General features: G+C 41.7%; 1 protein-coding gene across 2 annotated transcripts in view; it reads right to left on the bottom strand.

The window, feature by feature from the left end:
• Positions 1-10: 10 nt before the first annotated feature.
• The window catches only part of col2a1b (collagen, type II, alpha 1b), a 35,060-nt gene continuing 16,220 nt past the window's right edge, over positions 11-18,850 (bottom strand). Inside the window, exons 25-54 of one of the 2 annotated variants that reach the window (XM_028999351.1) lie at positions 18,135-18,233; positions 17,940-17,993; positions 17,762-17,860; positions 17,613-17,666; positions 16,784-16,837; positions 16,326-16,379; positions 16,147-16,200; positions 15,618-15,662; positions 15,426-15,524; positions 14,983-15,090; positions 14,643-14,696; positions 14,372-14,425; positions 14,209-14,262; positions 13,700-13,753; positions 12,879-12,986; positions 12,679-12,732; positions 12,521-12,574; positions 10,685-10,846; positions 8,120-8,227; positions 7,531-7,638; positions 7,187-7,240; positions 6,679-6,786; positions 5,827-5,880; positions 5,308-5,415; positions 5,032-5,085; positions 4,821-4,928; positions 3,577-3,865; positions 2,776-2,963; positions 2,401-2,643; positions 11-2,094 (exon numbers count right to left, since the gene is read on the bottom strand). In XM_028999351.1, the coding sequence (XP_028855184.1) occupies positions 1,948-2,094; positions 2,401-2,643; positions 2,776-2,963; positions 3,577-3,865; positions 4,821-4,928; positions 5,032-5,085; positions 5,308-5,415; positions 5,827-5,880; positions 6,679-6,786; positions 7,187-7,240; positions 7,531-7,638; positions 8,120-8,227; positions 10,685-10,846; positions 12,521-12,574; positions 12,679-12,732; positions 12,879-12,986; positions 13,700-13,753; positions 14,209-14,262; positions 14,372-14,425; positions 14,643-14,696; positions 14,983-15,090; positions 15,426-15,524; positions 15,618-15,662; positions 16,147-16,200; positions 16,326-16,379; positions 16,784-16,837; positions 17,613-17,666; positions 17,762-17,860; positions 17,940-17,993; positions 18,135-18,233 (2,883 nt within the window). In that variant the 3' untranslated portion in view covers positions 11-1,947. The remainder of the gene's footprint in view (positions 2,095-2,400; positions 2,644-2,775; positions 2,964-3,576; positions 3,866-4,820; positions 4,929-5,031; positions 5,086-5,307; positions 5,416-5,826; positions 5,881-6,678; positions 6,787-7,186; positions 7,241-7,530; positions 7,639-8,119; positions 8,228-10,684; positions 10,847-12,520; positions 12,575-12,678; positions 12,733-12,878; positions 12,987-13,699; positions 13,754-14,208; positions 14,263-14,371; positions 14,426-14,642; positions 14,697-14,982; positions 15,091-15,425; positions 15,525-15,617; positions 15,663-16,146; positions 16,201-16,325; positions 16,380-16,783; positions 16,838-17,612; positions 17,667-17,761; positions 17,861-17,939; positions 17,994-18,134; positions 18,234-18,850) is intronic. The other variant, XM_028999352.1, reaches the window with a different exon arrangement.

Genomic DNA, 18,850 nt, shown 5'->3' with positions numbered 1-18,850 from the left:
CAAGGGTGTGTAGTGTCTTTAAAAGATGAACATTTTAATTTATAATGTCTCATGAAATAAATAAAAAATAAAATTAAATTAAACAAAAGCAAAAATCAAACATAGTTTTGTTTCATTCATAGAAATAATTCTACCTTTTATTGCTAAGGTGAAAGGTGAGGAAATAGAACAGCGGTACATGACAGTAAGTCAGAAAGCAAGAGCGCTGGTGATCTCAGCTGGCAACGATTCCCATTTCTACTGTACCATGCTTTAGAAAAAAAATATTTGGCAATAATGAAGGAAAAAAACTATTTTACATAGGTAAAAATGAAATATTTTGACACATCATATTTGTGCATTTGATTATTTTGCTTTTGTCTTCCCTGTGACAGAAAAACAGAAAATCAATTAAAAGTCCCCCTGTGCCTTTCCTGAAAAGACCTCCCCTGGAAGTGTGGAGATTCCCATGTGGCGCAGGGCGCACTCGGCACTGTGTGCATTGTCTTTTACTCACAATTTGGCACCAATACACTGTCATATTTGGGTACAGAAAAAAGAAGAAGAAAAAAAAAGACTTCCATACATTTCCACCAAAACCATGCAATGGGAATATATATAAAAACTGACTTCACGCTGTTACTTTTTTTTCTTTTATTTCCAATTTACATTTATTAAAACCGTAACAAAAAACAAAATCATGATCGTGATCAAAATAATATTAATGCTATTATTATTAATAATAATATTATTATTAATAATAATCATAATATACACACCCTCACATTGAAGACACGCTGGCCATTGCTGGCGAACCCTTTTTTGGGGACTTCGTACAGTCAGTAATGGCATGTTGCATGTCCCAGGTCAACCCTGCCATCTATTTGCCAAAACAGGGGGCGTGACTTGTGTGAGGTTCCAGGCGGGGCTTGTGGGGAAAAGGGAAGGGTGCGGATAGGCTGAATGTGGAAACTAAGAGCACCGTGTGATGTGCTTTTCACGGCATGACCATCCCACCATGCTTCAAATTTCGACAGGGTCAAGGATTTTCTAATGTGTTTTTTCCAGCATGAGGTAGCTTTAAAAAGATTATTATTTATAAAATAGCAAACTTAAAAAGAGAAAATAGTTTGGGGTTACAGCCAAATTTAAAAATCCAGATCAGGGAAATCAAATGATTGGGCAAGGGGAACATTTCACACTCCAAAAAAAAAAAAGTCTAAAATGATCTTTCCAACCCCCCCCAAAAGAACTGTATATATATGTATACACACATATACATATATATACATATATACATGTAAATATATAATCAGTATCTGGCTGTTAAAAAATACAGACTGTTTTACAACAATAGCACCATTGGTTTTATTATAATACACAGTAAATTTCCATACACTCTGGTGGTAGACGTAGGATCACCTGCACTTACACTGCTGGAGCATTGACCTGGGGTGGGCACATGCTTGGGTGATTATGGAAGAATAGAGAATGGGGACGGGCGGAAGGCTCATGATTGTTTTGTCTATGGACCCGCACCTCGACAATAAATAAATAAAACCGAGACATGCTTTTGTGTGTTTTTTTCTGCTGTGCTCCCTCCGTCTTTTTGCCTTTCCAAGCAGTTAAAGGGGAGGCTAGCCTGTGGTGAGTGATGGAGGTAGAGCTTTTACGCCGAGTCGGGGTGGGGGGCAGGGAGGATGAAAAAAAATTAATGAATGAGAAACGGTGGTGCTGGTGGTGGTTTCTGCGAAATCACTGATGAACATTGCTGGTGCCATTCAGTGCAGATATCCTAGGAGCACAACTCGGAAAGCACTTTACTTTGAAAAAAAAGGAGTTGCATCTTTTTTTTTTTAAGTGTCTTGATCTTATGTTCTGTTTACGTTCTTTGCTTTTTCTTCCTTTTTTGGATTGTTTTTCCTCACTTTTGATGTTCAAGTTCATATTTCATCTCCTGTTCCCTCCTTACAAGAAGCAAACGGCACCAACGTCAACTCCAAACTCCTGGTTGGCTCCGCCAATGTCCATGGGAGCAATGTCCACAATGGGCAGCCGGGAGGTCTTCTGTGATTTGTACTCGATTACTGTCTGGCCCCACTGTCCTGTGTGTTTCTGTGCACAACAGAAAAAAGGAGATTTTGAAGATGGTTGCCATACGCAGTCGCTAAATCAGGGTTACTGTTACAAACTGCATCTTTAACCCCTTTATGTCTGACCACAGGATGTCCGCTGGCTACATACTTTGGGTGGTGGACCATTTCAAACAGTGTGTGTTGAGCAAAGATTAACTACATTTTGATCAGCACTAGTTAAGGTGTCTGCGGGGTTCTGTAAGGCAGCCGTATCTAATAAAGTGTCCAAGTATAGATTCATCCTTGGTGAGCTTTAGCTGTATAAGTGCAAGTTCTGCAGTCTTACCGCGCAGCCGTCCTTCAGCACGCTGTAGGTGAAGCGGCTGTTGCCCTCAGCGCGGATCTCCACATCGTTGGAACCCTTGAGGAGAACAGCCTTCTTCAGGTTGCCCGTGGCGTGGTCCATGTAGGCCACGCTGTTCTTGCAGTGGTAGGTGAGGTTCTGGGAGGCCTCTGTGGACAGCAGCCTGAGGAAGGTCATCTGGATGCTGGCTGTGTTGGGTGCTAGGCTGTCATCACCATAGCTGAACTGCAGGGGGCAGAGTGGAGTGAGGTAACTTTACTAACTACATTTACACAGACTGACTTTCTGATTTGAGTAACAAGCATATAAATTTAAATTTATCACGCCAAATTATCTCCAACTAGAGAAATGTCTAACCTGGAAGCCGCCGTTCATGGACTCTCCAAACCAGATGTGTTTGCGGTCACCACTCTTGCTGGTCCACCAGTTCTTGCGTGGGATGCCGGCAGGTCTGGGGTTGACGCAGCTCTCGCCTGTCTCCATGTTGCAGAAGACCTTGATGGCATCAACGGTGCAACCCTGGTTGGGGTCAATCCAGTACTCTCCTGCAGAAGAACCCAGAGGAAAGAGATCAGTCAGAATCAATTTCCGCCGATTTTTCAGACAGTGGGAACAACTGAGAAATCGTGTGACAGATTTGTTTGCTTTGCTTTCAGTCTCAAGTTGATCTTTAAACACAGGCTATTAGGTGCTCTTGGTATTTTCTTGAGTGGATAATCACAGCCATTCCTTTTTCCTGTCTCTAAAATAAGACCACTCATGTCTTTTTTTACTGGGTCAAGTTGATTATGTATTTGTAGGAACCACATGCACATGCTGTGTTACTACAATTCTGGAGCAAAACAGTAAATCTGGCCCTCAGATGAAATTAAGACATGAAAAGTCCACCAAAGCACTGATTAGCAATGCATTTCTGCTCATTTCATGGACTAGATCCAGATCTATACTCTCGAGAAACATAATAAATATTTGTATAGTATTCAAAATTCCCTATGGGCAACCATGTTAATTCATACGGAAGATTGTTTGCTGTATTTGTACTACGTGTATACTCTGAAGTATGAACTTCACAATTGGATAAGATGGCTGAGTTGAAAATGAATTACCTTTGACTTATTTCATGAGGCTCTACTACATGTTTATATGAACAGAACTTACCGCTCTTCCAGTCAGGGTGGCACAGTTTCAGGTCCCTGCAGGTGCGTGCTGGGTTCTTCTTGGAGCCCTCTGGGCTGCGGATGTTCTCAATCTGGTTGTTGAGGGACTTGAGGGTGGCGTCCACTTCAGCGTCGTGCTGACGCAGGCCGGCGGCAGCCTGGTCGGCTCTCATGTACCTCATGGGATCAGGGCCCTTCTCAGTCTGGCCGAGGCCAGCGAAAGCAGACATGTCAATGCCGGGGCCTGGAGAACCTGGAGGACCAGGGGGTCCAGGATTACCTGGAGGACCCTATGAGAAAAGGAGGAGGAGAAGCCATGAAACTGGGTCAAGCTGTCATCTCTTTGTGCACCTTATGCTACTGTTAAAATGACTCCAAACACCATTGAAAATGTGTCAAAACTCACACCCAATGTGATGGCCTGATGAACCTTCGCCATCGCTTAGAGCCATGGTAAAATATACCAACACTTTCACACTTTTATCCTCTAACTGCTGGCATAGAGCCCTGGAGCAGCTCATGTTTTTCTCAGAGCCATCAAAGGTTATTACTTGCCCTTAAACATGAGTCATGGGCCACTACAATGACATTTGAATCATTGGATCCGATTTTTTGGAGTAACACATGAGTCAAGTTACACCAAATATAACATAAAGAATAACTTCAGGATTTATATAAAAAATAATTACACATTAACCAGAAAGGACTGCTTGCTATAGATCTGTAGCTAAATATCCACACACATCTGACACCAAGAATTTAATTCAGTTTTTTAAACCCCAGTTTCAAATGGGAGGAGCTTGCAGCAATGACTGACAGCTCTCACAGGACTCTTTCTGGATGAGGATCCTGTTATTATGTCAGACATGCAAGTGTCATTCCTCCTTTGTTCCCTGCGATCCCCCATTAAACATTTTTCATTTTGAGGTACGTATTTTCTATTTCTTTCACAGATCTGTTAATAGCACAGCTACGAATACTAATGCAATCATAATGTTATGTTGTTGTTCATTGTTTGAGGGTGGTAGTAGTCTAGTGGGAAACACACTTGCCTATGAACCAGAAGACCACAAGACCCCACTTACTACCATTGTGCCCCTGAGCAAGACACTTAACCTTGAGTGTCTCCAGGGGGACTGTCTGGATAAGGGTGTCTAATAAATGCCATAAATGTAAATGAGAGAAAATCATTTATAGATTGTTTCATTCTTAAAGAGAATCTTTCGACAAATTACGTCAACTCACAGCAGGACCAGTCTCTCCAGAGCGACCACGAGGTCCGGGGGGTCCAATTGGTCCAGGCAGGCCATTGGATCCGTCCTTTCCACCAGGTCCAACAGGGCCAGGGGGTCCCTACAGAGAGTGACCACTTTTTTTTTAACAGCCTATCCATTTTTTACAGCTTATCCATTCATTCTAAAACTGCATTCTAAATCCACTTTTATTATTCACTTACTCTTGCTCCACTTGGCCCAGCAGGTCCAGCAGCACCCTGGTCACCAGTCTGACCCTGTAGAGCAAAAAAACCCCAACAAAAAAACAAATCAATTCAGAAACCCCCGAAGACGCATTCATTAAAAGACACAAATTATGAGAAAGCTACAGTTTTTGGTACAACAGACTGTGATTCTTCCCCTTTGAACAGATCAAGAACTGGGTCAGGCCTCTTCAAGACTACAGAATTTTACCAGATGACAGATGGAAGGTCAAGAATAGATGTGTGGCCACTCACGGGAGGTCCAGGCAGACCCTGCAGACCAGTGAATCCTCTGTGTCCTTTCTGGCCCCTCTCTCCGGCCTCACCGCCCTCACCTTTATCTCCACGGGGCCCTTGGGGTCCCTAAAGGTGAAAGAAGTGAGAAGACAATGAGTCAAATATGTAGACAAGAGGAGCATGGATAAAACTGAAGAAAGAATTCATGGAAAAAAAACCACCAGAAAGGGCCTCTGTATTGTCACCAGAACGCTTCTCCAGTCTCAGCTACTTTCCTAGTGGGATGGGCACCATACTATGGGCACCCATGACCATGACCAAAAACTACCCCAACAGATAAGATTTGCCACTCTGTAATTCAGATTTTTCATATTATTTACAACTGTACTGCAGCAACTGAGGTTCATGGACTTGATAAAGGACAACATGGCTATGCATAGCTCATGAAACAAAGATATACTGATATAAAGAATGTACTACATGGACATATTTATAGATGGTGTCTAAAGATAATCCCTGAAGAAAAAAATAACTCACAGGCATTCCTCTGGTTCCGGCCGGTCCAGATGGTCCAGCAGGTCCTTGGGCACCCTAAACACAAAGAAAACGTGAGGTTGAGGACGAGACTGCGGAATAAATTGGGTATGCCAAATTGGCTTGGTAGTGAAGATATCAATCATGTTGGTGAACATTCACCTGTCCTGAAAGTAAACAGATCACAAAACACACCATGCAATGTGGTAAATCAATGGAAAGCATGTCTCATTTTAAATGATGATGTGTTTTTCTCATACATTCTGTAATTGAATGCTTGTGCTGCTTGTGGTGAGGTGCGCTCTGGTTAATGCTCAAATCCATCCTTGACCTGCTGCAAAGTTCATTTCCTCTGACTCCATAAATATCCTCATTTGCTTCAGTGTTCCCCATCAAATGAATATTTCCCTTTGTGGCATAAATTCAATTATGGAAAACAGCTTGAAGAAATATTTAAATTATGTAATAAGAAAAAAGAAATAATAGCTTTATTAGAAAGCCTTATAATTTTACATTTATAGAATTTTGAAACATGTATTTTGAAACAAGCATTATTGCATTATTAAATACATTTTAATTACTTTATTTAAGCATTTTAATCACTTCACAAGTAATTACACTCAAATATAACAACGATCAGTCTTTAGGTTTTTCTGCTGCATTTTAAATAAAATTTTCTTATTCTTTGCCTGGTATCTCTCTTCCGTCTCTCTCTTCCCTGAATATGAATGTGGCCAGAGCTTAAGCTCTGGAAAATTAGATAGTGACCCAGGCATAGTCTCTAACTAGATTAAGACCTTCTGTTTTGTGCGTTGGTGTGTGTGTGTGTGTGTGTGTGTGTGATCAGGTACTCACAGCCTCTCCTCTGTCTCCTTGTTTGCCAGTTTGGCCAACTGGACCGGGGGCACCAGTAGCACCAGGGGCACCAGGAGCACCAACAGGACCAGTGTTACCACGGTCACCCTGTAACAGGAACACACCATTCAACCACTAGCCAAGAAAAAATACTCTGGAACCTCGGAAACCAATTATTTTCTTTTGTAGGCTATTGGGCTGACATCAATTGTTAGAAACATCAGATGAAACGAAGAGAAACTGAATAGTATAAATATATATATGAACAATATATGAATCATGTGTAAAGTGACATATACAGGGTGTCATCATCAGTAAGAGCAGCAAATGGCTTGAATATAAACAAGTGAAAATAAAGTACAGATATGCATATTTGTATGGCTGAAATGCAGCCTAGTAACAAGTTAAATGACTGAAATAGTCTGAATATCACGACTCCATGATTATTTTTTTTATATATTTTGAACTGGTGCACGTCTCTCAGCGTCCAAAGTAGAGTCATTCTCACCTTGATTCCTGCGGCACCATCTCTGCCGGGGGGTCCATCAGAACCGGGGTTGCCCTGCAAGTAAATGAAGAGAGGTCAGCCTCATCAGACAGAATCATCGTGGACGTGTGTTCATTAAGAGCCTGACGAGTGCAGACGGCCCCCGAATTCTAAACACCGGCAATGACGTGCAACCATTCTAAAAATAATGCAGCTAATCTGCATGCTTGTTACTCGTTTTAACAAGTTACAGTATCGCTGCATTTTAATTAGCAGGTTTTTATTCCTCATCACACATGCTTGGAAAATGTGCCTCCAACAAAAGAAACACTATAAATTTACATGACTGGAACAAATCTGCTCACCTCTCTACCAGGTTCTCCAGCAGGCCCAGTCAAGCCAGGGGGTCCAACAGGTCCGGGAGGTCCGCGGTCTCCACCCGATCCAGGGCCGCCCTGCTTTCCAGGCTCGCCCTGTAAGAACGGGATTCAAGAATTACCGCACATTGCCATTTCACAGACAAAAGTGCAGGAGTGGGATTAGTCCACTCATTACACCCTACAAATCAGAAATTAAGAAAATATTACACACAAGCTGAAGCAAATTGCCTAGGCTGCTTGCAGACATCAAAATGGAGATAAGACATGCGGATTCAATTTATTTAATAGGTAACCGGAAAAAAAACCATAATTAAATTAGCCGCATATATTTAAATGAATGTACGTTTTATGCATGACATTTTCCCATAAATATTTGGACTGAATTAATCTAATTGAATTTATTACTGGCCCCCCCGCCCCTCCAACATCTGGCAGCCTGTGGGTGAGCAGTAATGAAACAGAACTCCAGACTGTGGGCTGCACGCATTTCACTTTCTGCTTGTTATGCCCCCGACGTTGGGGGGTCCACAGCGGGGTCTCTGCTGCTCGCGCTGATTATTTGCAGTTTACTCACCGAGGGTCCTGGCAGACCAGGGAAGCCTCTCTCACCACGCTGGCCTGGAAGACCCACGATACCGCGCTGACCAGCCAGACCCTGAGGGCCGGAGGGGCCGTCGGGACCCTAGAGGAGAAAACAGAAACAGGCAAGATACAGGTCACCTTCAACACACGAGTAAAGGGCCACTTCTAATTTTAATGCCAATATGTGTGCAAAAATTCACAGGCAGAGCTTCATTCAGAAATGTGCCCCTTCCAAAAATAAAATAACATGGCACGTTATTTTAGACATATTTAATTGACATTCTCAGCCATTTGTCTGTGGCTATAACATGAATACCGTATTCGGAAGAACCGATACAGACACAGAACAGGGAATATTTAAATGGGTATGTTATAAACCCTACCAGGGTAATAAAAGCTTTCTTAGTCCACCTATATAGTCATCGAGTCCTCTGAGGAGCTCCCCGCCCCCTCAATGCCTCAATATTGCCTATGATGGGATGTGTGGCAATGAGCTCTGTGTATATGAGCTGGGCGGATCCTCCGCACTGATGGGAAACTGACAGGCAGCAGGGTGTGGGAAATAGGAAACGCCTAAAGTTGTGCTCAGCCGAGGAAATGGCCTCACAAATGGCCAGCAATTTTGTTAACGGAACAGAAACCCTTAGGTAAAACATTGATCAAATATTGATTTACCTAAAACGTTTCCTTATTTTCATGAAACAATAATGTGATGTGTGTAGAGAAAAATACTCCTTACGCTATTGTACTCTGAGCAGCAATACAATGTTGTTACATCTGTAGATTTTTGGTGGTAGGAGATCATCCACATCAAAAGATTTCAGTTTTCTCAAATCAAAATAAACCATTTTCACATTAACTTTTTAATAATTATAATTATGTGTTTTCCATTTTTATTACATTGCCTTCTTGAATTGCTGGGAAGATAAAAAAATCTTTAATTATTTTCACTACTGCCTACAATTTTGGGAGAGTACTGTGAATATCAATATAAAGGCAATTGTGTGTGTGTGTTTTCCAGTTCACTCTAATTATGAAAATGACAGAATAAACATTCCTTAAATTAAGTGAAACCCTTCAGGTTACAATGGTGCTTTATCAGCACTTCTGTCATTTATGCAGCAGGAAATTTGCGCTTAATTGTAACTCTAATTGGTTTCAACTTTGCCCTATGGCTGAGGCCAGAATTATCAAAATGAAATAGATTTCCTATTGTCAGAGAATTCCAAAAGTCATTTAATTTCACCCTTTAGTAATTAAGTTGACATAAAAAGTGAACAAAAAATGTCATGTTAAATAGATCATCCAGGTCTTCACCATTATCTTGGTGTAATTCAAAATGAACTTGTGTGAACAAGAGAGTCTGTGGTATCATTAAATATGCCACATGATTTAATAATAAGCATTATTTTGGTTTCATTCAATGCTAATTACAGAGAGGATTTATTTGTTAGCTTATATTCATTACTGAACAGCCAGAAAAGCCAACTTGCTATCACTTCCTAAGTCTGTCCTCACTGCTATGAATAAAATAAAAAAAAAAGTGCGAATAGAATGCATGCATATTTTTAATTGCTTCCCGTAGGCCGGCAACATCAAACAGGGATGCGAGTTGAATGGAGATATCAGTCCGTCATGTTTGTTGTAGGTGCAATGAAGATTTTCAGCGACACACACCGTCATTTGCATTAGCCGTTTTTTTTTTTGCTCTGATTGCGGCAGGCACAAATGCTGAGCTCAGCTCGTGTTTTCACGCATTTCAAATGACGCTTGAAGGAAACGTTTAGTCATTCATACAGTGATGAAGTGCGCGACGATCAACATTTTAAAAAAGGGGCTATTAACAGCGCAGGTGCCACGCAAAAAAACGACAAGCTCAAAACAAGACGTGCTTTTGAGAGGGGCCATTAATCAAAATGTGCTGATATCAACTTGCCACTGATAGCCTCTAATTAACTTGTGCTGATAAAATCCCTTCATCGAGGCTGAGTCATTAGCGAGGGGGTCACACCCAGTCTCCTCTGCTACTTTCACCCACAACACTTTGCAGGACACTAAAGATAAAAATGTCATCGGATGGCATTCCACCTTATTTGCATTTTGCGTTTGGTGTACTTACAAAAAAACACATCAAACCAGAGCTAATATTGACATTGATGTCATTGCATCACTCCAAAGTATTAATTAGACAACATTCTGCATAGCCACAAAATGATCCTTATTAAGAATAGATTTTGTTGATTGGTCTATGAATCAACACCAATGATTGGCTATTTTGGATTGTGAAAGTGAAGTGATTGTCATTGTGAAACACTGCAGCACTGCGCACAGTGCACACAACGAAATGTGTCCTCTGCTTTTAACCATCACCCTTGGTGAGCAGTGGGTAGCCATGACAGGTGCTTTGCTCAGTGGCACCTTTGCAGATCGGGATTTGAACCGGCAACATTCTTATTACGGGGCCACTTCCTTAACCGCTAGGCCACCATTGCCCTTTTTTGTCTATTGTTTTTTGTTGTCTATCATATTCTCTATTCCTCTATTGAGGGTCACTTACAGAGGGACCGTCCTCTCCTGCCTCTCCCTTTTCTCCGGGGGCGCCAGCAGGACCCCGCAAGCCGGGGTCTCCCTGTCTGCCTGCTGTTCCGGGGTCCCCACGCAGGCCCTTAGGCCCATCTTTACCAGGTGGACCAGCAGGGCCAGATGGACCAGGGTTACCCTGAGACAGAGAGAAGGCGTTATTGATGACAAGGAAGAAAGACAAATATAGGCACAGGGTAAACAAAGAGACTTGTAATTAAGAAGGAAGGCGTGTACAGGATGAGAGTCGTGGTGGATCAATACTGTCTCAGATGACTAGCAAGTCAACCTGAAATTGCTGATCAATCTACTGAACACTGCACATGAAAACTCACACAAAAGCTTATATAGGATGTGAAAACGCAGTTATACTGCCCTTTGCTAATTGGTACTGAATACAGTGGCAGAGGGGATGTTTGTCTCAATGTGCTCCAGTGTCTGAGTGAGCAGATTATCACGACTGTGAAATTAGAGAGACGTGCACAACACTGAATGAATAACTTTTGAACTGAAAGTGACAGCCATTCATGGATCATTACACAATAATTTATGCCTGTTAGGACTGAGCATACAGAGCTGATGGAGAAGAACGTGATTCACAGGACAAGGCCTGAATGCATTCGCAGAAGAAAAGGTGCATCGTCCAAAAATCGACTGACAGCTCGGCTGCAGAGAGTATATCACCTGACATGGGTGACCTAAATAGGCCAATGACAAATGTCAGTGAGCCTTTTGTGTTTAGAATTTTCAAAATATTTATGAGCGAATCTCAATTGTAGTGTCAACATCTGTGTCAAATTAATAATGAAAAAAACAAAGGACACCTGAAACTAATTATATTTAATTTGAAAGTCAAATGGCCATGACTATTTAAAAATGTATGGATATCCTAATCCATAATCATTAAAAATATGGGTCAGAAAAATATATTTTATCCTCCTGAGACCCTGCATCCTCACATGGACACATTTTGGCTTCCCTTTATAATATAATAAAAATATAATAATATTTTATTCTGTTCAATTTAAAGCAATTGTTCGCATCCAGGGACATTTGCATCGCCCTCTAGTGGTCTGAGAAGCAGTCTGTACACAAAACATAAAGAAAACAAGATGGTGGCAGCAGAAAAAAAAGAAGACAAGATACTAATGGTCATACAAATTTGAAGTTGAATGTCAGGAGGTTTGGACATTTCAATTTCGTCTTTATATACATACAAAAACATACATATTTGCCATTGTCAGCACTAGGGTTGCCAACCGTCCCAAATTGCCTGGGACATCCCGAAATATGGGTGATTTTCATTTGTCCCTTCTGGGGCAGCTCCAGTCCTGTATTCCAGTCACAGTGTCGGCCAATATTAGACTACTTTAAGCAGTATGACAAAACGCATACAAAAGTTGATATGAGTTATAGACTGTTTCATGGGTGCCGTGTGGGAATCCTGCAAGATCAATTTATATAGATATATTATTATGGCGCTGCAAAATGAATCGCTAACATAATAACATAATAACTACAGATCCCATTATGCATTGCTTCAGTTGCCTTGCCGAATGTGATCTTTACACTTCAGTCAAATCTGTACAGGAACCACTGAGATACCACTGATTTCCAATACCAAGTAAAATTCTGGTTGGTATCGACGATACTGTTAACTCATGCAAAATCTAAATAAAAATTGTATGTTCTGTGGCACTGTGGGATTATCTGGGGGTGTTGGGTGGGGGTAAGTTGAGAAAGTTGGCAACCCTAGTCAGCACCTTACAATTTTTTCCACAAAATCCTCTGGTAGTACGAAAATGGCACTTACATTGGGACCAGGGGGGCCAACTCTGCCAGCAGCACCAGGGAAACCAGTGGCACCCTACACAATCAGTACCCATAATATCACCATTATGGCATTTATATTTTCACATCATAGATTTAATATATTGTCTGTGAGTATATATACATATGCATATAGCTTACAGGTGGTCCTTGGGCACCACGAGCACCTTTCGGTCCAGACACACCAGTAGGTCCCTAAACCATGAGAGAAGAGGAGTTAGCTGAGAAAAATGTGCATAAAAAGAGGGATTGTGTGTGCTACCTGTGTTTCAGAACGGATCCTGGTACATAATTTACATGTTTAAGGAACATGTTTAACGTTAAAGGAACATAGGGCTCACCTGAGGACCAGGAGCTCCAGAGGGTCCCTGAGGTCCAGGGGCTCCAGCATCACCTTTCTGTCCGCTCTCACCCTGCTCTCCCTTGATACCCGGCTGACCATCTGACCCCTGCGGCGAGAGAAGAAACCGTCAGCCATCATTTCCACTCAGCAGGATAAAGCTCAGCCCCTCACTGGGAGGCATGGAATGAATTCTGCCTCCACACCACAGTCAACGCTTTGACTTCGGCAGACATTCGTGTGGAAATGTAATCTCATCAACAACGCAGAGCTGAAAATGAGCATGCTGCATGGATTCACACTGGCTGATAGCACTGAACACGGAATTTATTATACAAATACAATATGCTTCAAATATTATAAATCGTTTATATTTATTCCTAAAACCATCAAACATATTGAACAAAATATTCTTATTTTTGTCAGAAGGCCTTCATATTTAAAGATAGTCTTCTTTTGAACAATATTAGGTTTCAATTTGAACATGGGGGTACAGAGGTGGTGTTCTTTAAAAGGTTAATACACACTTAAGAGTTCAAAAGTTGCTATGGTATAAAAAGGTCTAAGCATAATTTTCCGGGAGTGAGTCATTTGTGAAATGAATCCATCTTACTGGTAAGACAACCAAAGTGTTTGATCATCTAGTCTGTTTTTCTTTTTTTTTTTTCTGAAGACGAACAGGTGGCCAGTTTATTCATTATCAGCATACATATGCATCTTACACCTCAGCTCTGAGGGGGGAAGGTGAGCAGGTTCTGAACTAACCAGGGCTGCCTACTGTGACAATTTGACAGCACCGAGTTCGTCACGACTGATACTTACAGGAGGACCAGCGAATCCAGCAGGGCCAGGGGGGCCGGTCTCACCTCTGTCACCCTGCGGAAGAACCCAGGAGAGTGGAGTGTGAACAAAGATTTTTCTCTCAACAGTTAATTAGTGAAGTTACTTAGATACTGGTCATCTGAGTAGGAAACACCATCAATGCAGGTTTGATGTGTTTATTAGAGTGAACACCTTTGGAAGTGTTGAAATGTAGTCTGGGAGGTGCAGGAGTGTTCTCTGCTGTGATATACTGCATTGTCCACTATGTGGTGATGTAAATGATGAAATTTTGATTTGTTTGACTGAACAAACATAGAGATTTTTTTGAGTGCTTGGGAGTCTGATATGAACATGCATGCATGAGTTTATAAAATACATCCTGCTGTGTGTGTGTTCTTCAGGTTCGTGGGTATTTGCAGTACCAATTTAAAGTCTTTTCAGAGTGTGTTTATGAATCAGGTTTGACAGAAAGCTTGTGCTCAGCATAATTCTGATGAAAAATACTTTACCGGCCCACCGCGGGTACCAGCAGATCCAGGAGGCCCGGAGGGTCCAGACTCACCCTGGAAGACAAGATGACAACTCAAAAAGGAAAATAAACCTGAAAACAGGCTGTTTAGGACTTCCAATTATCTTAAATATTATATACATGTCCAAAGAAACACTAATTACCTTCTCGCCATTAGGACCAGAAGGACCAGGTGGACCAATAGGACCAGTCAAACCCTTCAAAAGAGACAGAAAGGTTTATTTTCAGCACTGACTTTACTGACATTGCAGTTAATTGACATTAATTTTAGCTGGAATCATCTCGCTTTCACCCTTTCTGGTCATAATAATGTAGTACTGGGAGTATGTGGGTGGACTGACAGCAGGAAGATTGTGAGGAACGTTGCACAAAGGCTAACAAGGACGGCAGCTGTGACAGGGAGAGGACACTCACTCTTGCACCGTCTTTGCCGGAAGCGCCCTCAGGCCCCTTCTCACCATTATCACCCTGTGGAAGACAAGTAGGCAGAGGCATTAGCGCTCCAACTGCCAAGCGCCTCAGCACTCATCATCGCCGTGATTGCACTCGGAGGCTCCCTATTGGAGCATCGTGCGGTGGCTCGTGTTCGCACAAACTCTCTTCAATACAACACACTCACACACACACACACACACACACAAAAAAAACCACATAGTGAACAGAATACCCTCAGGTTTTCTGTAGGTTTCTCAAAAAAGACTGATGCCTAGACTCTGCGTTTCCTCTCAAACATTTATGCTGAGTTGTCACTTACTCTGTCACCCTTGGGTCCAGGAATTCCAGAAGTTCCCCTCTCCCCAGGCATTCCCTGCAGACCAGGGGGTCCCTGGGCACCGACTGTACCCGCTGGGCCAATGGCACCCTGGAAGGCAGATGCATGTACAATAAGTTTCAGTGCTAACGTCCATTAGTGGTGACACATAAATGCTATTGTGTCTGTGATATTAGAAAAAGACAGAAGTCTGTATGGTCAGAACTACTGTGAAGGTGGATTTTTTAAGTAAAGCCATGTATATGTTCCCAGTCATATATCCATATTGATGCACAGAACCTCGACTATACCTCCTACCGTATTGTCTGCTTCTATTTTTGCAAAGGACACTTATGTAGGACTTGCAAGGACTCGCCTCACTAGTAAGTGTGCAATGTGCATGCAATATGTTTGAGCAGGTGTGCATGCTGCAAGTCTGCTTTCACCTTGGGCCCGTCCGTTCCTGGAGTTCCTGGGAGGCCGCGGGGTCCCTGCAGACCCTGGGTCCCGGCACTTCCTCTCTCTCCAGGGAAACCGCGCTCTCCCTGCACACGACAGGGGGGGTTAATGTATTAATTAAACCAGCCATAGATAGAAATGGGAAAAAAGGAGACATGAAGGGGGGACAGGAGACTCACTCTGGGTCCAGTGACACCAGCAGCACCAGCCTCTCCAGGAACACCCTGAGAAAAGAGATATTGTTAGTATTAAAAATGTGAAGGTATGAGTTCTATTTTATTTTCATGATCATAAAAAATTACTTTGCTATCCCTTATGGAGATGAATCATGGCTAATCCCAATTTGCATGTGTGGTTAATACTCAATGTAGGCCAAATAGGACAAAGAAGATGAATTAACAGAATGAAGCCACGGTATTATAATTAGGAGCTCATATATGTGGGGCTGCTGGTCAACTGTGGGAAGCCAATTCCATTAAAGCCTTACAAAAATAACTTCAGTAAAAGAGGAATTGGACTTGCTGCAGGGATCGTTGTGTAGTCTTTGAGGTTAATAATATATTCATGCATTTTGCAAAAGTTCAGACCAGCATGATAAAGACTGTCAGTTTTCATTTTAACACGTTTGTAAGGCCATTTAAAATAACTAAATAACCAGTCTGTGCACATTGTCATCATATGCCATATATACATTTAAGGGGACCTCACCTGGTCACCAGGTTTGCCACCCTCACCAGGGGGGCCAGGAGGTCCAGGCAGACCCTGCAAAAAAACGTGAAACGTTAAGGATTGCCCATGTGCAACTGAATCCACCGAATTCAACTGAATCCACTGAAGTCTAAATTTTCAGGGCCATTCATGCCTATAAGCAGAGCTTGAGGTCTCACCTGGAAGCCAGAAGGTCCAGGTTGTCCCTGCTCGCCTCTCTCTCCAGCAGGTCCCTGCGTAAAGGGTTAAACAAAACATTGTTAAGAGAGAAGAAACTCTCCACTTGAAGCTCTGCAGCTCCAACTGTGAACAGAACAATACGGTTAATTGAGGGTGGCTGGGTACAATTTTTTTTTTCTGAATGACTGCTACGGTTTTTCTACTTAATTAAATGTCACAGTGAAGACTTGGGACAGACTGTGACACGCATTTGAAATAACACTTCCCATGCTGCTGTAACCAAAAAGGCACTTATTGGGGCCAGAATTAGTGAAGAAAGCGGGGCGCCACAAAATAAACACTGATTGGAGGGATGTTGCTGTTCCCAGGGCAGAAACCCTTTAAACCACAAGGGTGTTGGGGTGTTATTAGGTTGTACCAGAGGAAATTGACCAGACAGAAGAGGCGAGACACTTACAGCAGGGCCAGGAGGTCCAGCAGCACCGGTCTCACCATCTTTACCAGGCAGTCCCTGCAGAGGGAGGAAAAGAGGGGGGGAAGAGGAGAAGAATGGAGCGCATTAATACAGCAGATTCTGGGCTCCTTGGAGATAAAGCAATTAATGATGCTACTTTAATATGTTTTAAGCATTTTTTAAATTAGAAGACATGTTGATTAGATGATTATTTCATTATTCCAATTATTAAAATAATAACTGTGGGAGACCACAAGGGCGTGGTATAAAATCTATACATGTTCTGTTAAGTTACCATGATTGCCTGACAACTTGTATAGATGTTCACAGTCAGGAGGGCCTATCTAGTGGTGCTTCCTGATATGACACTGAATGCCAAAAAAGCCAAGCAACTGACAGTTTGTCTATTTATTATTTCCATAAACATATATATATATTCCATAAACATATATATATTCAAGTACATATATATATATATGTACTTGTACATGTGTAATGACAATAAAGTTTAATCTAATCTAATCTAATCTAATATATATATATATATTAGATTAGATTTGATTAAACTTTATTGTCATTACACATATAGATCATGTTTTTCCCAAGTCTAGGGTTAGTACATCTAAAATAAATATATTAAGACGGCAAATTCTTATATTGTTGAGAATGACAGTTCAGACCACCACAACATCTTAGAATTGTGATACAATTAAAAATGAAAAAATACTCAAATAAAGGCATCTTTATGGGGTGATTCTGAATTCACATGTTTAATAGTTGAATATGTTTTGCTTTTCATTCTACTATATCTATTTAAAAAAAAATTACATACTCTCAGACCGGGTGCACCAACCAGACCCTTCTCTCCAGCTTTGCCACCTTCACCCTGTTGATGTAATAGCAAATTATTGATGAATGTTGAACATTATTACATAACTTTGTTAAGTCTGAAACAATCTGTGAAATTAATAATGTTCTTACATTGGCTCCCTTGGGTCCAGGGAATCCCATCACACCAGGCTGACCACGGGCCCCCTGAGGGCCAGGAGGTCCTGGACGTCCATCCTCACCAGAAGCGCCCTACAGAAGAGACAGACGCTGAATAAACCGGACTTTCAAAGGGTCCCTGGAGCTTTAATTTCACAGAGCTCATACTTACTGATGGGCCCACTTTGCCTTGAGGACCAGCATCACCAGGGCGACCAGTGAGACCCTGAAAATGGAATAGAGATTGAAACTGATGATAAACCATCTTTCACCCATCCTTTAAATCCAGACGATCTTTTACATAACTGATGTAATCTTTCCAAAAGAGCAGAAGAAGACACCCTGCGGTAAAACTGGATCTACTTACTCTTGCACCAGGAAGACCGGGCTCACCAGGGCGGCCAGGATCACCGCCTGCCCCCTTAGGACCAGAGATACCACCAGGTCCGCGCTCGCCGGGGGCTCCCTGACAGATTAGGATAAACATATTCAGTCAGCCGAGCATCTTCGAATTCCAGACACCATGCAGCTGTCAACAAAAAAACCGTACCCAGATACACAGAGGTGGCTTGTGACAGGTGAATTTAGGATAAATTCAGAAAATGAAATGTTTTAGAAGCTCCTGTCATCTGACTGAAATCGAATTATTCAAGAATTTGAACAGTCAGCATCAGGCAAATAATTCCGCCCTGTAATGAATGAAAATGGTTTTCATTCATTCTGAAAGTAAAGGCCCAATCCTTACCTTGAGCCTTTAGGATTTGCAATTAAAATTTTGTTATAATGATAGCTTAATGGTCCATTATTTTATCAACATGAACAGTAGCTTTTGGAGACCACAAGAGGGCAATATAAAATCTATAGAAAATTAATAAAATGTTTCCTTTATGACATGACGCTTTGTAGTTTTTATACTGACCTTGGATGGACACATTTAGATTACATATTTAATAAGACCTACATACACAATCACATGGCATTTAACTCAATTAACTAAATCACTGAACAACCGACCTGGAAGTCAGATGTGCAGCTTTTGTAAATTTTTTTGTAAAAAAAAAAGTCTCTCTAGGGAACAGATTC

Source organism: Denticeps clupeoides, chromosome 12, assembly GCF_900700375.1.
Source record: "Denticeps clupeoides chromosome 12, fDenClu1.1, whole genome shotgun sequence".
Taxonomy (NCBI): Eukaryota; Metazoa; Chordata; class Actinopteri; order Clupeiformes; family Denticipitidae; genus Denticeps; species Denticeps clupeoides.
This window is presented reverse-complemented; position numbering and strand designations above follow the sequence as displayed.